We start from the raw sequence: 22,714 nt of genomic DNA, 5'->3' as shown, positions 1-22,714 counted from the left end.
TTACATGACTGTAGGAATATGTCTGAGACTTAAGGGGAGTTACAGGGAATTAAATTTCTCAAAAGTTGAGATCAAGTAAACAAACTTTAACTCTTTAAATTTTCCTGTTGACTCTTCCCTCACGATAGTAACAAGCTCCAATTGGCCACATTAGGTTTTTATCCTTGCTGACGTCCGATCTGAAGTACCGGTTTCAGTCAATATCTACTAGTTCCACTTCAAAAGTGAGCTTGGAGTTTGGTGGAATTCTGGCATCGGGCTGTCCTTTCTTTCCGTAGGCCCATTCTGGTTCAATCTCCAGTCGAGCCTTTTCTTCTTTATTCATAGTCAAGACTGCTCCATCCTATCTTCTGTTAACCTTGCCTACTCCAACCTTAAATCTTAAAAGGCTTGGCATTTTTCTTCTTTGACCTTGTTTGAATATTAGGATCAAAAACAGTTCCATCTGGGAGTGTCCCCATTTACCAGCAGTGAACAACATCTTGCTTTTTAGGAATGTTGGTTTTTATCTCCATTTTTTTAGAAGATTTTGTATATTTTGGTGGACCCTCGAGAGTCTCCTCAGACTTGGAATCTTTGGGTTTATCCTCACCAAGCTTCACGTTTCTCACCTGTTCAGACGCTTTACTTCCGGTTTCAGCAATCTTGAGACACTTTCAAAAAGATGGTTATAGCACTAACCAAATGGTCCTCATTAGCAGTCTTAGTTACATTTTTTTATGTTTCCGAGTAATTTATGCTCTGTGAGAAACAAATCTGAACTGGGATCCTGCAGAAACTTGATGATGTCCTTCCTTCTTGGGCAGCTGCTCCCTGCTCCACGGTCCATGCATGCTGCGGAACAGCCTCAGCCATCTTCCCCGCTGCTGCCGCTGCACTGTTTGCAAGTGTGTTGTGGAATATTTTTAGTATTGTATCTTCTTTCTTAATTTCCTCCTTTTCATTTTTTTCTTTCCTCCTCCTCTCCCCCTTCCTCTTCCTCCTCCTCTTCCTCCTCCTCCTCCCCTTCCTCCTACCCTTCCTCCTCCCCTTCCTCCTCCCTTTCCTCCTTCCCTTCCTCCTCCCCTTCCTCCTCCTCCTCTTCCTCCTCCTCTTCCTCCTCTTCCCCCCTCCTCCAATCACATTGTGCCTAATGGTGACTGCCCTGAGGACTGTATAAAGACCTGCTGGGTGGGTTGCCCTTGGTCGTTCTCTCTCCATGTGTAGGGTGACCCAACATGTTAGAATGACAAATTCCTATTGTTTTTTGCATCGATTCCTGACTCTGAGTTGTTCATTCAGGAGATCCCGCTAAGCGAAGGCTCACCAGAGTCTTACAGAACAACTAAGTTTGAATTTTTTTTCCTCAAATTTTCAGGTTTCATTAAATTAAAACATTTGTTTTACTGATTTCTTTTATTAATGTTAGCACTTATAGGTATCTATTTACCTCATAGGACTACTTTAAGTATGTGACACTGATTATGTAATGTTGGAATTTTACGCTTTCACATTTTGAAAATCTTTTTCTTCATTAACATAATTATTCAGTAATGCTTTTTATTTTTTTTTATTTCCAGGAGTTTGTACATTTCTTAGGGATTTATTTGTTGTTAGTTGTAAGCTTTATTACATTCTGCTCAGATTGTAGTGCCTGAGTTGTTATCGTTCCCTGTCCCCATTCCTGTGAGGTTACAGCTGTGAAGCTGCCAAGTCCACTGTACATCCTTTGCTGCCTCAGCCTCTGACCACCGTGAGGTACCTCAGCAGGAGCCACCACTGCGGTGAGCTTACTCTCCACCCTCTTCCTGCCATCAACATGAGGTGCCACCACAGGGGCTGCCATGGAGCAGTGTCCTTTCCACCTGTCCTGAAGAGCTCCATGACTGAGCCCTAGAATCTAAGTCAAAGCAACCTGTGGCCTGAAAGGACTTCCCAGCCTGGCCAATGGAACATATGTGGAAGAAACAGGGTGAAACAAATAAATACAAACACCAAAAAACAAAACTGAGTAACACTAAGCAAAAAACCCCACCAGTTCCTGAGGAAAAAAAGAAACACCAAACTCTGAGCTCCAGAAGATCAGGACATGACATTCCAGCAATCTTCACCTATTTCTATGGGAAATGTCTACCCTTAGAAATCTGTGCCCACTAAGAATCCAGGACAAGCTTTGATTGCTTGGTCTTGGAGCAGAGAACCCCTCTCCTGGATGCTTCCTCACCCCCAAATCTCCGAAGTGAAGTTTGTTGTACTTTTTTGCACATCTGGTTGGAAACACACACTCAAATGTGCACACACACACACACACACACACACACAAATACATGAGAGAGAGAGAGAGAGAGAGAGAGAGAGAGAGAGATTCTCTTGTCCCCACCCCATCTAAAACATTCCTTTTGACATGAGACTAAAACAGTAGTGGGGGAACCTCAACATTCCCTCCAAACCCCTCATGCCATGAATCTAAATAAAGCTCTAAATAAAGCTCTCCCTCCCTTAAGGTGTCTCTTGTCCAGTGCTTGCTCTCAGTGAAATGAACAGTAACAGAGCCCCTTGGTACTAAGGAGTGAGAAAAATCCCTGTGGGTTGTGCCAGCTCTGATTGGTCACTAATGCTCTGTTGTCACAGAGAGCCATTGTGAGGAATGACAAAGAGCTGATCATATAGTGCACTGTCAGGGCTGTTTTGTGTCCTTCTGTGCAGAGAGCTTTTTGGTGGTGAACTGCAGGACTCGGTGGTGGGATCAGATTTGGACGTCGGTGATTGTTTGGATTTCGACATTGAACATCAGCTACACGTCCACAGACTGAGTTCTTTCCTGCCATTTCCGTAAACTCAGAGTTTTGGGTTTCTGTTTATGTGACTTTGATTATTTGGGGGCTTTGTTTACAGCTTTGCCTTCTTGTTGTTTGCTTGTTTGTTTAATTATTTTCATTTTGCTTTCTGGATTAGCATCCATGTGTTTTCCTTCCTTCCCCCTCCTTTCTCCTTCCTTTCTTCCTTTCTCTTTCCTTCTTCAGTTTGTTTTATTGTTCCTGGGAGACTGGGTTTCTTTGTATGGCCTTGGCCAACCTGTAACTTTCTGTGTAGACCAGGGTAGCCTCAAACTCAAAGATTTGCCTGCCTCCTGAGTGCTGGGATGAAATGTGGGAAGAAACCTGAGTAGCGTCCCTCCCTGGCCAACACCCATATTTGTTTTCCTAACTTCTCTTTTGACTTTGTCACTGTCTGTTACTCTCTATCTCATCCTGCCTCTTATCCTCCAGTCCCCTCAGAGTTCCCCTTTCCTTTAATTCAACTTCAAACCACCAGTATCCTGCATATAAGCAAAAAATTGTGGTATTTGTCTCTGTTGGACTAAGATGTTCTGTATAACAGAGTGACCTCAACATCCATTCCAGAAAAATACTGACAAATTTTCATTCTTATTCATAGGTGCTGTGTGACTTTTGCCCCCATCCCGTATAGATACTGTATCTACTGGGGCAAGTTGCATCCCATGCATTTCTGGGTAAAGCTATCATGATGTTCAAGTGTGGCCTTTAGCTCAGTGCTTTCCCTTCATGATGGACGTCTTGGGTAAGCTTGTCAATGTTCTGCTCCTTTGAAATGGGGATCCTTGTTATCCTGGCTAAAATGTTGTCTTCCATCCCCCTTGCTCTCTTTCTCCTCTGAGCCTTCTTCCTTCTTACCATCCTCTGTGTTTGTCTTTGCTTTTTTCTGGTTTCCCTGTGTCCTTAGGCAGAGGCAGACTCGTCTATGGAGGATCTGTGTCTCTTAATCTCTGAATCTCTAGTAGTAACCTATCTTAGAAGGAATTCTGATCTGTTTTCCCTGCCATCTTTGCTTGCTGTAGCTCCTGATGACCAAGAGAAGGGAAGTGCAATGTCGGGGGACCTCAAGGCCAGTTGTCATGAAGGGAACACCCTGGCACAGCATTACTATATCCTGGGCACCCTAGATAAAGGGTCGTTTGCAGAAGTCAAAGTGGCTCTCCACCTTATGACCCAGACCATGGTAGCCATCAAGATATTGAAAAGGGGCACAAATATAGACTTCCTGGTCCTCTCTGAGATAGATCTTGTGAAATCCCTGAACCATAGTCACATAATACAGTTGTTCCAGATATTCGAGACAAGGCACAAAACGTACCTGGTGATGGAATATGCAGCCCGGGGATCCCTGCTGAAACACATCAACAAGTGTGGGCGTCTGGACGAGGAAGAGGCACGAAGGATATTTACAGAACTCTCTTTGGTCGTCAACTATATCCACAGTCAGAATATTGTCCACCGAGACATCAAGGCCGAGAACATCCTATTGGATTGGGAGGGGCATGTGAAACTGACTGACTTTGGCTTAGGCAAAAGACTGGCCTCTGGGGAAAAGTTCAAAGGATTTTGTGGCACACCACAATATTGTGCTCCTGAAGTGTTTGATCACAAACAATATGATGGCCTCCCAACTGACATTTGGAGTCTCGGTGTAGTATTATACTATTTAGTTATTGGACACCTTCCCTTCCAAGAGACAGTGCACTCCAAGATAAAGCATCTGATACTAGCCTGGAGCTGTTGGATCCCGTATCACCTGTCTCCAGAGCTTCGAGACCTATTAAAGAGATTAATGACTATAGACCCCATAATGAGGCCATCCATTAAAGAAATATTGGTACACCCGTGGCTGTGCCATGATCAAGACCCATTGAGATCTTCAGAGGAAATCCCTAGAGAACCAGAATCCAACCTTGCTTTTGACATGTTTCTTATGGGGTACAACATTAAAGAGCTCAGGGAGGCTTTGAGGGAACAGAAGTACAATCATGATATGGCGACTTATTTGATTATAAAAAAGAAGTATACCAGGCAGCCCCAATTTTATCACGATGGGGGACAGGGTAGGAGTCTGGACCCTACAAAAGCCCCCAACCCTCCCTGGCCTGTAAGGAAGGGAACCAGTGCCCGTACTCTTTCCACCTTTACTTTGCCCACTCTCTCTGAGCTGCCCGGATGTGGGAGGAAAGGCTGTAGGAGGAGGCATAGTGTACCTCCCAGCCTTTCTTCCCTTGATAGTAGCTTTCTGAAGAACACCTCCCCACTCCAGGGGCTTATGCCTCATGTTGGAAAGAGTACATGCAGAGAGGAGAGAAGCATCAATTCCACAAAATCATCATCAAGAAAAAGAAAGGCAACAACAACAACACTAACCTCATCATCAGGAGCCCCATGGTTATTTTTCATATCCACACAATCCTCAACCTTTGAAAACATGCAGGATATGGCCCAAGAGAGCTCCAGTGCTACAGACACAAGTAGCAGCATGTCCTCCTGGGAGTCCAGAACCAGCAGCCCTTCCCCCAGTGAGGAGAACCTGGAAGAGAATATAGGCATCGAATCCTTACAAGACACTAGCTCATCCTCAAGGGAAGCAGTCCATCAGGAGTAGCTCCGAAGGAGGTCCCAGGGTATGCCCAGAGTCCCACTGAGAAAGCGAGCCTGGAGGGGCCTGAAGAAGAGGATTTCCAAAGCCTTAAGGAACTTGTGTTGCTGCCTCCCAGTGAAAAATAACAAGGTCATGGCAGCCAATGAAGAGTGCTTCAGAGACACAGGCTGAAACAAGTAGGTGGGGTGTGATTGGAAAGGATGCACTCTCTAGTTTCTCCTTCCCTTAATATATTCCAGCATGCACACTAAGGGTGTTGGTGACATTGGGTCTATCATGCCAGAGAGAAAAATCCCATCCTGTTCTTCCTCCTCCTAAGACTACACCCTTCCTCAAAACTTGAGCAACATGTAGACAGCAGAGGATAGTGGACTAATGCTAGGCAAGGATGCTGGAAATGTGTGAAGGGATCAATGGAGCACTTGGGAGGAATCAGCCTGAGGTCCCATGCCGTCACAGGGCCAGCACAGCCAAGCATAAGTCCTGCAGATTTCTAAGATTTCTTCTGTCTGTTTTAAGGGCTATCAGAGGCCCTGTGGTCGCTGGAGGATGATACCAGAGAGTGGAGAGGAGTCTGCTGAGGATGCAGACAGGAGCAGGGAGGACAGAGTCAGACAGGAATTTCAGGTGGCTGTATGGCAGAGAGAAGATCTGTCTATAGTGCAGGCTTAAATTAGAGGCAAAATGTTATTTTTCCCCTGAAGTCTGAAGGAAGACTCTGAGAAGTTCTGAATGATTTTCCTCCCGTCCCCTGTAGGGAGTTCCACACTGGGCAGCAGTCCAGGATAGCTATGGCCCAGTGAGTTAATCTTCACAGCACTCAGAAGCCCCTGGAAGAAACATCCATGGAGTGCTAGTGGTTACCAAGGATACTGAGAAGAAACACCAGACTTCAGAGAACCTTCATGCACAGTGAGAATGTCAGATCAGCAGCCTGTCTCCAGGTATACTTGTGAGCTGAGGAGAGAGTGGTCCTGGAGGCAGAGGAAGGAACCCAGTAGACCTGACCTGTTGCATGTATCCAACAGATATGTCTGATATTGTAAGAGGTGGTAACAGAACTGCGAAGCCATGAGTGTCCATTGGAGTCCAGAAGTGAATACAGAGTGGGCGGAGATGGTTCAGACCCACAGCTCTGATGCAGAGCAGAGCATCCTGATTACTGCATAGTCACACTGAGAGAGATCCTGAAGCCCTCACAAAACCACCAGCTCTAGTCTCTGATTGTGTATGTTGCACTCAAATTTGAGCCATTTGATGAGTATTCTTTACATCTGGTTGGACACACAACACACCCACACAACACACACACACACACACACAGAGAAACACAAAGAGGCACAGTCAGTACTAATGCTGTTTCCTTGAAGTGGAGAGAGCCCATGTTACAAACAAGGTAATTTCATAGTTTGAGTGACTCTGCCTTCTGTAACCTTTCCCCAAATCAATTTTCTCTTGTCTCCACTCCCTTCTGACAAAGTAACTCCCTATTCTCATCCTTTCTGGGAGTCATGGGAAGTGAGCATGGGCATTGTTCCCCACTTTGGCCCAGGGTACACAGCCATGTGCAAGGTGAGGCTTACCTATGCACCATCTTTTGAGGAGATCCAAGGTGAGATCTGAAGTGCTTGCCATTTGACTCCAGAGAAAGTGCTGGTAAGAGGCATTGCAGTGGGGTGGGGTGGGGTGGGGGGCAATGTTGATGGTAAAACAGATGAGTCCCCCTGACAGGACAGTGTAAGTTTTCCTTTGGGTGGCCCATGGTGACTTGCCCCATTCCCTCCAAGTATAAAGACAAAGAGAACTTCAAAAGTGTTAAAGAGGAACTCAACCCCTCTGTCCCCTGACACCACGCTGTATTACAAACTATTTGGTGTATATTGATCAGTTTTCCCTTAGAGATGTCTCCTGGCATGATCATGTCCTTGCTACCTCTGCCATACTGCTGCTGCTACTGCTACTGCTGCTCCTGCTGCTGCTCCTGCTGCTCCTGCTGCTCCTGCTGCTCCTGCTTCTGCTGTGTGTGCTGCTCCTTCATTCTCATGTCCATTGCAGGCAGGGAATGGCCAGATGCTTCTGGAGCCAATCAGTGAGCATTCCAAAACCTGGTGCTCTGGAAACTGCAGAAAACACCAGTGACATCACTCAACACAGAACAAGGTTTGCAGCCAGCCTCACCTGTACGGACCTGGGAATTGATGCCTTTTTCATCACTGACAACCTGGGGGGAAGAGGGGCACATGGCATTTTCCTGGCTCAGGCCATTGGGGGTGGGTAGTTATTTACAATGGATGCACAATTGGACTTTTTGTAATTCTTAGCAAATCCTTTATTATTCAGGTCTTCTTGATAGAAGAGGCACCTGTTCATTGATACAGAGGTAGGGCAAAGCTAGTCCCACAAGTGGGTGGGCTAAGAACAAGAAAAGAAAGATGTGTTCTGATTCCAGGAACATCTGGCACCTTAGCCTTACCACGGTTGTAAGGGAACACTATCTGAGACATCTTGAGGAATTTCCTCACGGGGAACTGTTCCTTTCTGTTCTGGCAAGAGCCCAGAGACCAGGGCAAGGCACTTCTCAAGTTCTGTCTTCCATCACCTTCATTCTTGTATGCATGGGGGCAAAGAGAGATAACTGGTTGCTCTTTGGGTTGGCACTACCCACAGCAGTGACATCAACACATGTGTGCAGAACTGATCAATTTTCAAAGGACCCAGAGTGTGGAATCTGTATGGTTGTTGATTTTAAATATTGTGTGTCTGGGTGAAGACCCAGGATGCGGACAGAGAGCTTGGTACCATGCTGTGCCAGCAACAGCAGTGTTACCAAGAAGAGCCCCCCAACACACACACACATGGCAACCTTGAATAAACCTCTGTATCTGCAAAAGAAGGATGATTATTTTCTTTTCAAAAGAAATTTCAGCTGCCCAATGCCACCAGTCATCATTCTACTGGGCTTGGTGAACAGAAACTGGGTAATTGATGATAATCTACCACATTCATGGCTTAAAGTACATCTCTGAATTCTTCCTGCTACACACTGGCTCATTCCTATTCTGAAGCCAACATCATTTTAGCATCAGGTGTTGGGTCCCTCTATCCAATATTTTCCTCATTTTGTAGCTTACTTTTCTCAGAATATTACACTCTCATTTTACCTATCTTGACATAAATGTCAGGATTTCTTGGCCCTTTCTTTCTCTGAAGCAGGTTGCTAATGTGAAGTGCAGGCTAATCAACTCACATTTTTTTTCTAGGTTCTTTGTGTTGTGGTGACAGGATTGTATCTATTGCATTTTTAGGCATTCTTCTTCCTTGACTTGTGTCTTGAGCAAGCATTTCATGGGTTCAAGCCCTTATCACAAACCCAGGTATTGAGACCTTCACAAATATTTACTGTGACTAGAATTTTTCTGTCCTTGTTTTTACATTGCCTGTTGACTTCAGTCCCTTAAAGAGTTGATGGCTTGAAGATGTTCTCAGAAGCCATCTTTGATGTGGAGGAACTTTCTGGCAGTGTCTTTCGCACAGCCAGTATATGTTTCTTCCTCTGGAACAATAGGCAGGGACCCTGTCAAGCACATCCTGCAGAGTGATCTCAACAAGCAAGGCACTTTTATTCAGAGGCCCCTCTATGTACTCCAGTTAAGAGTGTGCAACCTGGGCGTGGTAGGATGGAAAGTTCATTCATGACATGACTGTTAAAAGGTTCTTCAGTAGATATAGTATGTTCATCTAGGGAGTATGTCCATGGGATGGACTAGTAATTGTATGTCCTAGCCATAGGTCTAGGCAGAAAATTCAAAAGCTGCTGGCAGAGGATTGTGGGCCCCTGTCATAGGGGAATATGTGGTACAACAATAAGCTGAAACTTTATTTGAACAAATAGTCCCCCATGGGGTCATGGGAGGGGCAGCTGATAGAAGTGGGTGTCCTTTTCCCAAAATAAGCTCTCGAGAACCTCTGTTCCTGCTACACACGACAATGGACCAGTGGTATTGAACCTTCCCTAAAGGGAAGAAGTTTGAGCTCCCGGAATACTGCTAATGTCATGTGATATCATTGATTCATTGGTGACATTCTTGATAGAAGCCTGACACCTGTTCATTATATACTTGGCACCTAGGATACTAGACCCGTCTTGGGGTGGATCAGTGTGTGCATCTGCTAGGTACAAATGCTTAAAATAGTAAAAAGTATGATAGTGCCCCATAGATACTGATCTGCTTTGTACACAGCCTAAGACCCAGCTCCATGGAATTGTGTCTTCTATGAAGCCACTTAGGGGATAGGCTGTGGATATTTTATCTGACATGGAAGTACAATATGGTGGTCGTGGCTATTGCTCCCTCCTGGAACATGCCCTTTCTTTGCCTCCCCTAGGTGCTGTCCTGTTACGGTGTCATTCTGCAGTCCCATCCCTGGTCACTGCTTTTGCCTTGAGGAACAGTATGTGGCTGCTTGCGCACTAGCCCTGCCTTGTAATAAAAATGGGCTGGGTCCTCTCGACACTGGACACTTAAGAGGTCATTGCGTGTCCTCCTGGTTACTAATATTACAAAGCAGTCACTATTTGATTCTAGAGGCTACTTGACCAGTCTTTGTGCAATAAATATATGGCCTCTACCCCATGAGTTTTGGCTGACCAAAGGAACTTGTGTTGATCTTAGGTCCAGTACGCATTCAGTGTTTAAGATACCAAGCATCTGAGTGTGTGTAGCATTTACTTGCAGCCCAGGTTTTGGGTCTGTCCTAGAGTGGCCTTTTGTGGCCTAAATACTAGGTTTGCCCTAGTACAAGCGTACAGTAAATCTGGGTCTTGAGACCGTCTCAAGACCAGAATGATAATGGGGCACTTAGATCTGGGCCTTGCTTCCACTTAGCAGAGAACTGGGCTCACTTGTGGAGCTGTATGCAAGATGTCCTCTTCGGTACTGGAGACCTTGTGTGTGTGTGTGTGTGTGTGTGTGTGTGTGTGTGTGTGTGTGTGTGTGTGTGTGAGTACCTTCCTTTGGTTTTTCTCCTGTGCAACTTTTTATTTGCTGTGTTTTCTTTGGTGTTGTTAACCTGCTCAGAATGGATTTTTCCTTCTAGTATCTTCTTTGGGCTGGATTTGTAGATGTTATTTAGTGTCTTTTCTCACAGAATATCTTATTTTCTCCATCTCTGTTGATTGAGAGGTTTGCTGGATATCATAGTCTGGAATGACATATCTGGTGTCTTAAAGTTTGTAAGTCAGCTTTCTAGGTCTTTCTGGGTTTTAGAGTATCTGTTGAGAATTCTGGTGAAATTTAAACACATTTGCCTTCATATGTTACTTTCCCTCTTTCCCTTTCTGCTTTAAGTATTTTTCCTATATACAGTTTTTAATTATATATATATATATATATATATATATATATATATATATATATATATACACATATATAATATATACATAAACACATATACATATATATTTGATTATCTTTTGGTGGACGATCTTTTCTGGCTCAATCTATGTGGTGTTTTGTAAGCTATATGTACATTTATAGATATCTCCTTAGTTTAGGGAAATTTTTCTCTATAATTTTATTGAAGTTATTTCCTGATCCTTTGACCTGGAAATATTTTTTCTATTGCTATTATTCTGAGGTTTGGTCTTTTCTTTCTTTTTAATTTTTTTAAAAAAAATTTACATTCCATATTTTATTCCCCCCCCATCCACCCTCCCGACTATTCCACATCCCACCTCCACCCTACCCCCTCTCTCCACAGGATTTTCCAACTCCCACCCCACCCCACCTGACCTCTAAACTTCCTTGGGCCTCCAGTCTCGTGAAGGTCAAGTGCATCATCTCTGACTGAACACAGATCCAGCAGTCCTCTGCTGTACATATGTTGGGAGCCTCATATCAACTGATGTATGCTGCCTGTTTGGTGGTCCAGTGTTTGAGAGAGTTCAGGGGTCCAAGTTAATTGAGACTGCTGATCCTCATACAGAGTTGCCCTCCTCCTCAGCCCTAATTCAACCACAGGAGTATTGTTTTCCTTGAATTTTGCTGCTGTTCTGATCTTCTGTCCTGGGTTGCCTGCAGTTCTGATGATCAGTCAGACTTCAGGTCCAGTGTGGTCTCTTTTCTAAGATTTTTTGACTTGGACAACCTCTTGGATTTGGATTTGGGGAACCACCATCACCTCTTGATCCCTAGAACTGGCATGACCTCTGGGAATGTAAAGATCTTCTAGCAACATTGTAGTGTCTAATATGGTTGCCCAGGAGATGGAGTGTAGTTTATGGATTTTGGGTATACTTTAAGGGGAGCTAGTATGCAGGGGACCATGTCTTACCTTGGGTCCCTAGTGCCCACATGGCCTCTGGGAAAGCTTCCAGAGTCATGGACCAGAATATAAAACCCAGAGCATTGGGGGCCTTTTGGTGATGTTAGGCCTACTTTAAAGGGAAATTGTGGGCATTAGGTGTGGTCTTACATATGGTCCCTGGCACTTAAATGGCCTCTGGGAAGGCAGCCAGAACTCAACAAGTCTTCTAAAGAAAAATATTTAATTGGGGCTTGCTTATAGTTCATTGTTATAGTCTATTATCATCATATTGTGAAGCATGGTGGAATACAGGTAGACATAATGTTGAAGAGATAGCTAAGAGTTCTACAACTGAGTTGGCAAGCTCCTGAGGAAGAGATTTTGGACCTGGCTTGAGCATTTGGAAAGTCAAGGCCCATTCCCAGTGACACAATTCCTCCAACAGGGCCACACTTACTCCAACAAGGCCACACCTCCTAAAAGTGTCACTTCCTGTGCCACTTTAGGGCCATTTTCACTCAAACTACTACATTCTACTCCATTGCATCAATAGTCCATCATCATCATGCAAAAATCATTTAGTCTTACTTAGAATGTCCCCATTGTCTATCACAGGAACAGCTTCGTTTGACAGCACTGAGTCTCATGCAATCTCACTGTAATCCCCTGTAAAATCACAATGAAGAAGCAAGTCACATACTTTCAAAAATAATGGCAGGGGATATATGCATTACCATTCCCAAAGGGTATAAAGAGGATGTAATGAGGAAATACTGGGACAAGGGAGACTAAAAACTAGCTGAACAGACTCCAAACTCTACATCTTCATGTATGATGTCAAAACACTCTTCAGATCTCCAGTGCCTTTCACACTTGTTGAGGCAACACACTATTATTCTTGGGGTGATTTGGCCCTGTGTTAGCAGCTTTCCTCAGCAGATATCCCAGGGCTCTGGCATCTCTAACATCTTGGGGTCTCCAAGGCAATCTAGGCTTCACCTTCACAGATTCATGCAATGGCCTTTGTTGACCTCTATGCAGGGACACCCCTAACATGTCTGACCTCTGAGAATTCAGTTCAACATGGAGGGAGATTTCACAACCTCTTTCTTGTAACCTTGACTCTGACATGACCACAAGGCCAAAGCTGCTTTGTTTTGTTACTTGTTGGGCTGGGAAATAACCCCCTTATTAAAACATTCTTATTTTTCAAATACATTTTTCACCAGCTTTCTGTTTTCAATGGTTTTCTTCAGTGCCTAAGGTTGAACGGCTTAGAAATTGCTCTGAAAAAACATGGTGGCCTTGAACTCTGAAGTCTACTTGTCTCTGCCTCCCTAGTGCTAGTATTAAGGTATGTCTCAGGCCTTTTCATGAGTTGGAAGCTTGGCTGGGTCTTGTCTTACCTTGATGTCAACCATTCCTTGTATTTCATCTAGCATCAGGCCCTTCTTTAAATTTTTTAAAATGTCCTTGAGTACAGGATTTAGTTGCTTTAAATGTCCTGGTGCTCTCTTTTTCACACTGCACATTTTGTATTTTTCCTAGTTCAGATTGTTCCTTTTCATTATAAAACTGCATAAGTCAGACCAAAAAGAACCACATGACACAGTCAATGCTAGGCTGCTTTAAGTGTCCTCTGTCAAAACTTTTAATGCATATTATGTTCAATCTAGCCTCAGATTGATCTTAACATAATTGTAGAAAGCAGCAATGCTCTTAGCCAAAATATCACAAGAATATTTTTCTAGGCACCATACTAATAATATTCTCCCCTGAATCTTCTCTAACTGAGCCCTCACAGTTTAAATAACCCCAAGCATCACTGTCTTCCATGATCCTACTACTATAACTCAATAAACCCTGCTTGAATTGTCCATCTGCACTTTAGTTCAAAGTCTGAAAGTCTTCTGTATTCCTCCAGATGAAAGCATGGTCCGTCCAATCTTGGCAACACCACAGGCCATGGCACCAGTTTACATCTTAGTGTTTGATTGCTGTGAAGAGGAACCATAACCATTGCAACTCTTAAAATGGAGAATGCAGAATTGGGGCTGGGTTGTATTTCAGAGGTGAAATACAACCATTATTATTATGACAGGAGACATGGTGGCATACAGGCAGACATGGTACTGCAGAGTTAACTGAGAATTCTATATCTGGATTGGAAGGGAGAAGGAAGAGAGAGGGACCCTGAGCCTGGGTTGAGCATTTGAAACCTCGAGGCCCACCCTCAGTCACATACATCCTCCAACATGTCCTATGTGCTCCAGCAAAGTCACACTACATAATCGTGCCAATCTCTGTGAGTGTATGGGGGGCGTTTTCATTCAAACCACCACAATCCTATTTTACAAAAGTAATTTTTGTCTTCTTCCTCCTCTTCTTCCTCATCCTCCTCTTCCTTCTCTTCCTCTTTCTATCTTTCTGCTACCAACCAAAGATTATGAATGCATTTGTGTGTAGTCCGGCCTTTTCCACCGTTTTCTTTAGCCTTACAAAGACTGCCTACACGACTGCCTGGTGACCTCCACTGTGACAGGAATGGCTTCCTTTTTCCTCTTCATTCCGTTGTGTTGGCAGCTCCTAACGGTTGCTGCTAGCCTGTCATGGTTTTCTCTCAATACTTGAAAAAATGTTCAAGAGCTTCATTCAAGAGTTTTACAATATTATTTTATTCATTTAACTAAAACATCAAGAAAAAGAAACTCTGATATTGCTAGTAACACCATTAAAGCATTAGCCTAAGTAAGCCTTGTTTCCATATCCTTCATTTATATAAAAAAGAATTATTGACCTATTGTCATCATTTTTTATCAAACTCTGTCAAGTAAATATCTCTACATGTGAAAAGATACCCAAACCTTCACATGTTATTTTTACAAACACTCATCATTACTGTATTACTAAAAGTTCATACTATTTACATTTTTACATTTAGTTGTGTCCATGTGTGTGTGTGTGTTTGTGTGTGTGCACATGTGCGTGCGTGCGCATGTGTACGTGTGTGTATGCTTATATGAGGTTTATGTGCAATGAGTGTTGCCAGGAGTCTTGAAGAGCACATCTGATCTCTCAAACTGATGTCACAGGTGGTTGTGAATCAACGTGTTGCTGAGACACAAACCAGGACTTTCTTAATACCAGGAAGCACTGCACCATCTGTCTATCACTATTGTCTTACTGAGGGTGGTAGAGCTTCAACTTTATATATATATTGCTTGCACATGTTATTTGCACAAATTGGAGAGTGTTACTTATGAGAAATCCATGTGTGTATCTATTGAAATTTAATTATAACGACCCTTCTACTTCTTTCTTCCGACCCTGTCCACATACATAGAAGGGCCCTGTCATTTTTTTTTAAATACACCAGTATCAATTTTCCAATGTATATGATTTAACACAAGAGTTTATATTTTAACTCTTATGGTTCATAAGTTTGTGGTGGTATACCTTTTTAGGACAGCAAAATAAAAACTTTCCAATACAGGAAACAATGAAAACCTTAAGAATACATGCAACTCAACTGACCTTTGTAAAAAGCCATGCGTTTGTCAGTGCTCCCCCCAATCATAAGGATTCTTGACTGTATAAAAGATTCTTTTTCCTATAAAGACATTCAACTATGAATAAAAAGATTAATATGAAAAGACAAAGTTAGTACCACCCATGATATCATGACAATTTATACCAACTTTGCTGTCCTTTGAAGCAAAAGAAAATAGTTACTTGTGTTACGCCATGCAGAGAGAAACAGCAAGTTCTTTTACCTTTTGCCAATTCCATAAGAATTGGCTCCTCTTGGCACAAAACTCTAAATGGAAATCATGACTTGAGTCCTTATAAGAGGGCACAGACCTTGAAAAGGAGATGCTTTGGTATCCAGGTGGTCACAAAAGAGACTGAAAGAAAAACAAGCTCTCCCAGGACCTGCTATGGAGGTGTAAGGCATGACTCAAAGCACTGTGCCTGTGGTAAACTCATTGGAGGGAGGTCACATTTAAGTATTATAATGAAGAACTAGGCATGACAAGTTCCCTTGTTCTTGTCCATATAATGCTCTCTGTACAGCCCTGAATGTCAGCCCAGGATTCTGGCTCCATAGCTGTTGGAGATATGCTGTGACAACAGACTTTATCTCCAAGGGCTTGTGTGTCAACATTAGCATAGGATTCCAAACCAGTCAGTTTATGGGATAATCCATAACAAGCATGCCCTGATGTTTCAAACCTTTCTGAGTATAAAGATTCCAACAAGGTAACTCCAGAAGAAAGTGCCGACCATGCATCCATCATTCATGTGTTTAGCTGCTTAACTGTACCTCAGCACTCAAGCAACACTGTGGGAAGCATAGACTTTGTTTTCTCTGCTTGATTGCCAGTATTTCACCTTCTGTCACACAGAAACAAATTCCCTCTTCCCTAGAACCCAACCAGCTCTGCAACTGATACACTCAGACTTCTGCAGGACCTTGCAACACAGAGCTCTTCCTGACGGGGCAGATGCCAGGTCTCCATTCACACCTTGTTCACTGCAAAACCTTAAAACCCACACCGTTCTAATAGGACATGAAATTCATTCCAACTCACTTTGTGTCTTCAGAAATTCATCTTCATAATCCCCATCTTCCGCTTAGAAAACGAATGCTCCCTTGGCCCTTCTGCCACCTCCACCTAGAGTGGGTTCCTGTCAGCAGTGATGGCAGAAGTCTTTGCAACTGCCTCCTGTACAGTGGCTATGGGCAGAAATGTGTACCATGAGCTCTTCTGGCCTGCAACCAGGGTGCAAGGTCTCTGGTGAAGTATTTAGCATGGCATAGCATGAGGACGGGACACAAAGGCCTCTGGGTGGACCACATAACTGGGTGTAGCACAAAGGAGCAAAGGCCTCTGGGTAAAAGAGTTGGTAGGTGTTTCTGTTCTTGGTCGTGGAGATCTCTGGGAGAATCTTAGCAGTTGGTCTCTGTGGGGTTTTGCCAAAGGTAAGAAGGGATTAAATAAAAGGATTAAAAATATTTAAATGCATCCTTAATGCAAGTACTCATTGCCTGGGTCTTTCAGTTTTGTATGTCCCAGAACTTCAGGCATTTGTCACATTGATTTAAAAAAAAAAAAAAACAAAAAAACCTATCTTCAGTAATTTCCCACATGTACACATTACAGTTAGATAAGGTTCATTTGTTTCTCCTGCCTCCAGCTGCAAAAGGGTGTTTTCTTGTTAACCAGGTGAAGTGAATGCTGTCCCCTGTGCCTTATTGCATCTTCAATTAGGCACAACTTTGCCCTGCTTCTTACTAGAAAAACTTTGGATGTCTTTGAAGTAGGTTACCTATGTTTTATAGATGTTATTTCCTGAAAGATATTGCCATATATTTTTTATTCGATATAATTTATTTACAATTCAAATGATTTCCCCTTTTCTACCCCCCCCTCCCCGAAAGTCCCGTAAGCCCCCTTCTCTTCCCCTGTCCTCCCTCCCACCCCTTCCCAGTTCCCCGTTCTGGTTTTGCCAAATACTGTTTCACTGAGTCTTTCCAGAACCAGGGACCACTCCTGCTTTCTTCTTGTATCTCATTTGATGTGTGGATTATGTTTTGGGTATTCCACTTTTCTTGGTTAATAACCACTTATTAGTGAGTGCATACCATGATTCACCTTTTGAGTCTGGGTTACCTCACTTAGTATGATGTTCTCTAGCTCCATCCATTTGCCTAAGAATTTCATGAATTCATTGTTTCTAATGGCTGAATAGTACTCCATTGTGTAGATATACCACACTTTTTGCATCCACTCTTCTGTTGAGGGATACCTGGGTTCTTTCCAGCATCTGGCAATTATAAATAGGGCTGCTATGAACATAGTAGAGCATGTATCCTTATTACATGGTGGGGAATCCTCTGGGTATATGCCCAGGGGTGGTATAGCAGGATCTTCTGGAAGTGAGGTGCCCAGTTTTCGGAGGAACCGCCAGACTGCTTTCCACAGTGGTTGTACCAATTTGCAACCCCACCAGCAGTGGAGGAGTGTTCCTCTTTCTCCGCACCCTCTCCAACACCTGCTGTCTCCTGAATTTTTAATCTTAGCCATTCTGACTGGTGTAAGATGAAATCTTAGGGTTGTTTTGATTTGCATTTCCCTATTGACTAATGAAGTTGAGCATTTTTAAAGATGCTTCTCAGCCATCCGAAGTTCTTCAGGTGAGAATTCTTTGTTTAACTCTGTACCCCATTTTTAATAGGGTTGTTCGGTTTTCTGGAGTCTAACTTCTTGAGTTCTTTATATATATTGGATATTAGCCCTCTATCTGATGTAGGATTGGTGAAGATCTTTTTCCCAATTTGTTGGTTGCCGATCTGTCCTCTTGATGGTGTCCTTTGCCTTACAGAAACTCTGTAACATTATGAGGTCCCATTTGTCAATTCTTGCTCTTAGAGCATACGCTATTGGTGTTCTGTTCAGAAACTTTCTCCCTGTACCGATGTCCTCAAGGGTCTTGCCCAGTTTCTTTTCTAGTAGCTTCAGAGTGTCTGGCTTTATGTGGAGGTCCTTGATCCATTTGGATTTGAGCTTAGTACAAGGAGACAAGGATGGATCAATTCGCATTCTTCTGCATGCTGACCACCAGTTGAATCAGCAACATTTGTTGAAAAGGCTATCTTTTTTCCATTGGATGTTTTCAGCCTCTTTGTCGAGGATCAAGTGGCCATAGGTGTGTGGGTTCATTTCTGGATCTTCAATCCTGTTCCATTGATCCTCTTGCCTGTCACTGTACCAATACCATGCAGTTTTTAACACTATTGCTCTGTAGTATTGCTTGAGGTCAGGGATACTGATTCCCCCAGATTTTCTTTTGTTGCTGAGAATAGTTTTAGCTATCCTGCATTTTTTGTTGTTCCAGATGAATTTGATAATTGCTCTTTCTAACTCTGTGAAGAATTGAGTTGGGATTTTGATGGGTATTGCATTGAATCTGTATAGTGCTTTAGGCAAAATGGCCATTTTAACTATATTGATTCTACCAATCCATGAGCATGGGAGGTTTTCCCATTTTTTGAGGTCTTCTTCCATTTCCTTCTTCAGAGTCTTGAAGTTCTTGTCATACAGATCTTTCACATGTTTGGTAAGAGTCAACCCAAGATAATTTATACTGTTTGTGGCTATTGTGAAGGGGGTCATTTCCCTAATTTCTTTCTCAGCCTGCTTATCCTTTGAGTATAGGAAGGCCACTGATTTGCTTGAGTTGATTTTATAACCTGCCACTTTGCTGAAGTTGTTTATCAGCTGTAGGAGCTCTCTAGTGGAATTTTTTGGGTCACTTAGGTAGACTATCATGTTGTCTGCAAATAATGATAGTTTGATTTCCTCCTTTCCAATTTGTATCCCTTTGACCTCCTTATGTTGTCGAATTGCCCGAGCTATTACCTCAAATACAATATAGAAAAGATAAGGAGAAAGGGGGCAGCCTTGTCTGTTCCCTGATTTCAGTGGAATTGCTTCAAGTTTCTCTCCATTTAGTTTGATGCTGGCTACCGGTTTGCTGTATATTGCTTTTACTATGTTTAGGTATGGGCCTTGAATTCCTGTTCTCTCCAAGACTTTAAGCAAGAAAGGATGCTGAATTTTGTCAAATGCTTTTTCAGCATCCAATGAAATGACCATGTGGTTTTGATCTTTGAGTTTGTTTATGTAGTGGATTGTATTGATGGATTTCCGTATATTGAACCAGCCCTGCATTCCCGGGATAAAGCCTACTTGATCATGGTGGATGATCATTTTGATGTGTTCTTGGATTCGGTTGGCAAGAATTTTATTGAGTATTTTTGCATCGATGTTCATAAGGGAAATTGGACTGAAGTTCTCTTTCTTTGTTGGATCTTTGTGTGGCTTTGGTATCAGCGTAATTGTGACTTCGTAGAAGGAATTGGGTAGTGTTCCTTTTGTTTCTATTTTGTGGAATATTTTGAAGAACATTGGTGTTAACTCTTCTTTGAAGGTCTGGTAGAATTCTGCACTGAAACCATCTGGTCCTGTACTTTTTTTGGGTGGAAGACTTTCTATGACTCCTTCTATTTCTTTAGGCTTTATGGGACTGCTCAGATGGTCTAGTTTGTCCTGATATAATTTTGGTATTTGGTATCTGTCAAGGAAATTGTCCATTTCCTCCAGATTCTAGAGTTGTGTTGAGTACAGGCTCTTGTAGTAGGATCTGATGATTTTTTGGATTTCCTCAGTGTCCGTTGTTATATCTCCCTTTTCATTTCTAAGTTTGTTAATTTGGATACTTTCTCTGTGCCCTTTGGTCAGTCTGGCTAAGGGTTTATCTATCTTGTTGATTTTCTCAAAGAACCAGCTCCTGGTTTTGTTGATTTTTTGTATGGTTCTCTTTGTTTCTACTTGATTGATTTCGGCACTGAGTTTGATGATTTCCTGCCTTCTACTCCTCCTGGGTGAAATAGCTTCTTTTTGTTCTAGGGCTTTCAGGTGTGTCATTAAGTTGGTAATGTATGCTCTATCCATTTTCTTTTTGGAGGCACTCAGGGCTATGAGTTTTCCTCTTAGTTCTGCTTTCATTGTGTCCCATAGATTTGGGTATGTTGTGTTTTCATTTTCATTAAGTTCTAAAAAGTCTTTAATTTCTTTCTTTATTTCTTCCTTGACCAAGGTATCATTGAGTAGAGTATTGTTCAATTTCCATGTGTATGTGGGTTTTCTATTGTTTCTGTTGCTATTGAAGACCACTTTTACTCCATAGTGATCAGATAGGAGGCATGGGATTTGTTCGATCTTCTTATATTTGTTGAGGTCTGTCTTGTGACCAATTATATGGTCGATTTTGGAGAAGGTACTATGAGGTGCTGAAAAAAAGGTATATTCTTTTGTTTTAGGATAGAATGTTCTATATATATCAGTTAAATCTAATTGGTCCAAAGGTTCAATTAGTTTCATTGTGTCCTTGTTTAGTTTCTGTATTCCTGATCGGTCCATTGAGGAAAGTGCAGTGTTGAAGTCACCCACAATTATTGTGTTAGGTGCAATGTGTGCTTTGAGTTTTAATAAAGTTTCTTTTATGAAAGAGGGTGCCCTTGCATTTGGAGCATAGATGTTCAGGATTGAGAGTTATTCTTGTTGTATTTTTCCTTTGACCAGCAAGAAGTGTCCCTCAGAGTCTCTTTTGATGACTTTGGGTTGAAAGTCAATTTTATCTGATATTAAAATGGCTACTCCAGCTTGTTTCCTGAGACCATTTGCTTGTAAAATTGTCTTCCAGCCTTTTACTCTAAGGTAGTGTTTGTCTTTGACCCTGAGGTGTGTTTCCTGTAAGCAGCAAAATGTAGGGTCCTGTTTATGTATCCAGTCAGTTAGTCTGTGTCTTTTTATTGGGGCATTGAGTCCATTGATGTTAAGAGATATTAAGGAATAGTGATTGTTACTTCCTATCATTTTTGACGTTATTCTTTAAATTTTATTGCTTAACTTCTTTTGGGTTTGATGAAAGGTTACTATCTTGCTTTTATCAGGGTGAAGTTTCCCTCCTTGTATTGGTGTTGTCCTCCTATTATCCTTTTTAGGGCTGGGTTTGTGGATAGATATTGGGTAAACTTGGTTTTGTCGTGAAATATCTTAGTTTCTCCATCTATGGTGATTGAGAGTTTTGCTGGATATAGTAGTTTTGGTTGGCATTTGTGTTCTCTTAGAGTCTGCATGAGATCTGCCCAGGACCTTCTAGCCTTCATAGTCTCAGGTGAAAAGTCTGCTGTGATTCTGATAGGTCTTCCTTTATATGTTACTTGACCTTTTTCTCTTACTGCCTTTAATATTCTTTCTTTGTTTAGAACATTTGGTGTTTTGATTATTATGTGACAGGAAGTATTTCTGTTCTGGTCCAGTCTGTTTGGAGTTCTGTAGGCTTCTGGTATATTCATGGGCATCTCTCTCTTTAGGTTAGGGAAGTTTTCTTCCATAATTTTATTGAAGATATTTGCTGGCCCTTTAAGTTGTAAATCTTCACTCTCATCTATGCCTATAATCCTTAGGTTTGGTCTTCTCATTGTGTCCTGGATTTCCTGGATATTTTGGGTTACAAGCTTTTTGAATTTTGCATTTTCTTTAACTGTTGAGTCCATGGTTTCTATGGTATCTTCAGCATCTGAGATTCTTTCCTCTATCTCTTGTATTCTGTTGTTGATGTTTGTATCTCTGTCCCCTGATTTCTTCCCAAGGTTTTCTATCTCCAAAGTTGTCTCCTTTTGAGATTTCTTAGTTGTTTCTACTTCTGATTTTAGATCCTGGATGGTTTTGCTTAGCTCCTTCACTTGCTTGTTTGTGCTTTCCTGTAATTCTTTAAGAGATTTTTGTGTTTTTTCTTTCATGACCTCAGCCTGTTGACCAGAGTTCTCCTGTATTTCTTTAAGAGATTTTTGTGTTTCGTCTTTCATGACCTCAGCCTGTTGACCAAAGTTCTCCTGTATTTCTTTAAGTGTTTTTTGCATTTCCTCCTTGTTGGCTTTTGTATTCTCCTGGATTTCTTTCAATGATTTTTGTGTTTCCCTTGCAAGGGCTTCTAACTTTTCATCCATTTTCTCCTGAATTTCTTTAAGTATGTCCTTCATGTGTTCCTGTACCAGCATCACGACCAGTGATTTTAAATCCAAATCTTGTTTTACTGGTGTGATGGGGTATCCAGGACATGCTGGTAGAGGAGAATTGGGTTCAGATGTTGCCATATTGCCTTGATTTCTGTTAGTGACGTTCCTGCGTTTGCCTTTTGCCATCTAGCTCTCACTGGTGTTACTTGGTCTTGTCAGTGCTGGACTCACCAGTGCAAGCTGCCCCTTCTCCGTTGGCCTCTGGTGCACAGCTTACACCCTGCACTGCCTGTAGACAGGGTGCTGCTGTCCAGGCTGTTCAGATCCCGAAGCAGGCACCTGAAGGCTCCCGCTGGGGCCCGCAGGATTTATTGGAGCACACCGACTTCTCCCAGC

At 42.4% G+C, this 22,714-nt stretch overlaps 1 protein-coding gene and 1 pseudogene across 1 annotated transcript; one reads left to right on the top strand and one right to left on the bottom strand.

The window, feature by feature from the left end:
• Nucleotides 1-193: 193 nt before the first annotated feature.
• Nucleotides 194-855, bottom strand: LOC127671183 (peptidyl-prolyl cis-trans isomerase FKBP3-like; annotated as a pseudogene).
• A 3,012-nt stretch (nucleotides 856-3,867) lies between these two features.
• Nucleotides 3,868-5,427, top strand: LOC127670653 (sperm motility kinase X-like). Its single transcript, XM_052165106.1, has 2 exons — nucleotides 3,868-4,923; nucleotides 5,257-5,427. Exons 1-2 carry the CDS (start codon nucleotides 3,868-3,870, stop codon nucleotides 5,425-5,427), a joined length of 1,227 nt encoding a protein of 408 aa, XP_052021066.1.
• The last annotated feature ends 17,287 nt before the right edge of the window (nucleotides 5,428-22,714 follow it).

This window comes from Apodemus sylvaticus, chromosome 20 (assembly GCF_947179515.1).
Source record: "Apodemus sylvaticus chromosome 20, mApoSyl1.1, whole genome shotgun sequence".
Classification (NCBI taxonomy): Eukaryota; Metazoa; Chordata; class Mammalia; order Rodentia; family Muridae; genus Apodemus; species Apodemus sylvaticus.
This window is presented reverse-complemented; position numbering and strand designations above follow the sequence as displayed.

What these genes read in the sequence shown, in the direction of transcription:
- LOC127670653 (XM_052165106.1), top strand. Translation starts at nt 3,868, where the DNA reads ATGTCGGGGGACCTCAAGGCCAGTTGTCATGAAGGGAACACCCTGGCA. An exon ending in CCCCCAACCCTCCCTGGCCT is followed by an intron (nt 4,924 to 5,256) that starts GTAAGGAAGGGA and finishes GAAAACATGCAG; the next exon opens with GATATGGCCCAAGAGAGCTC.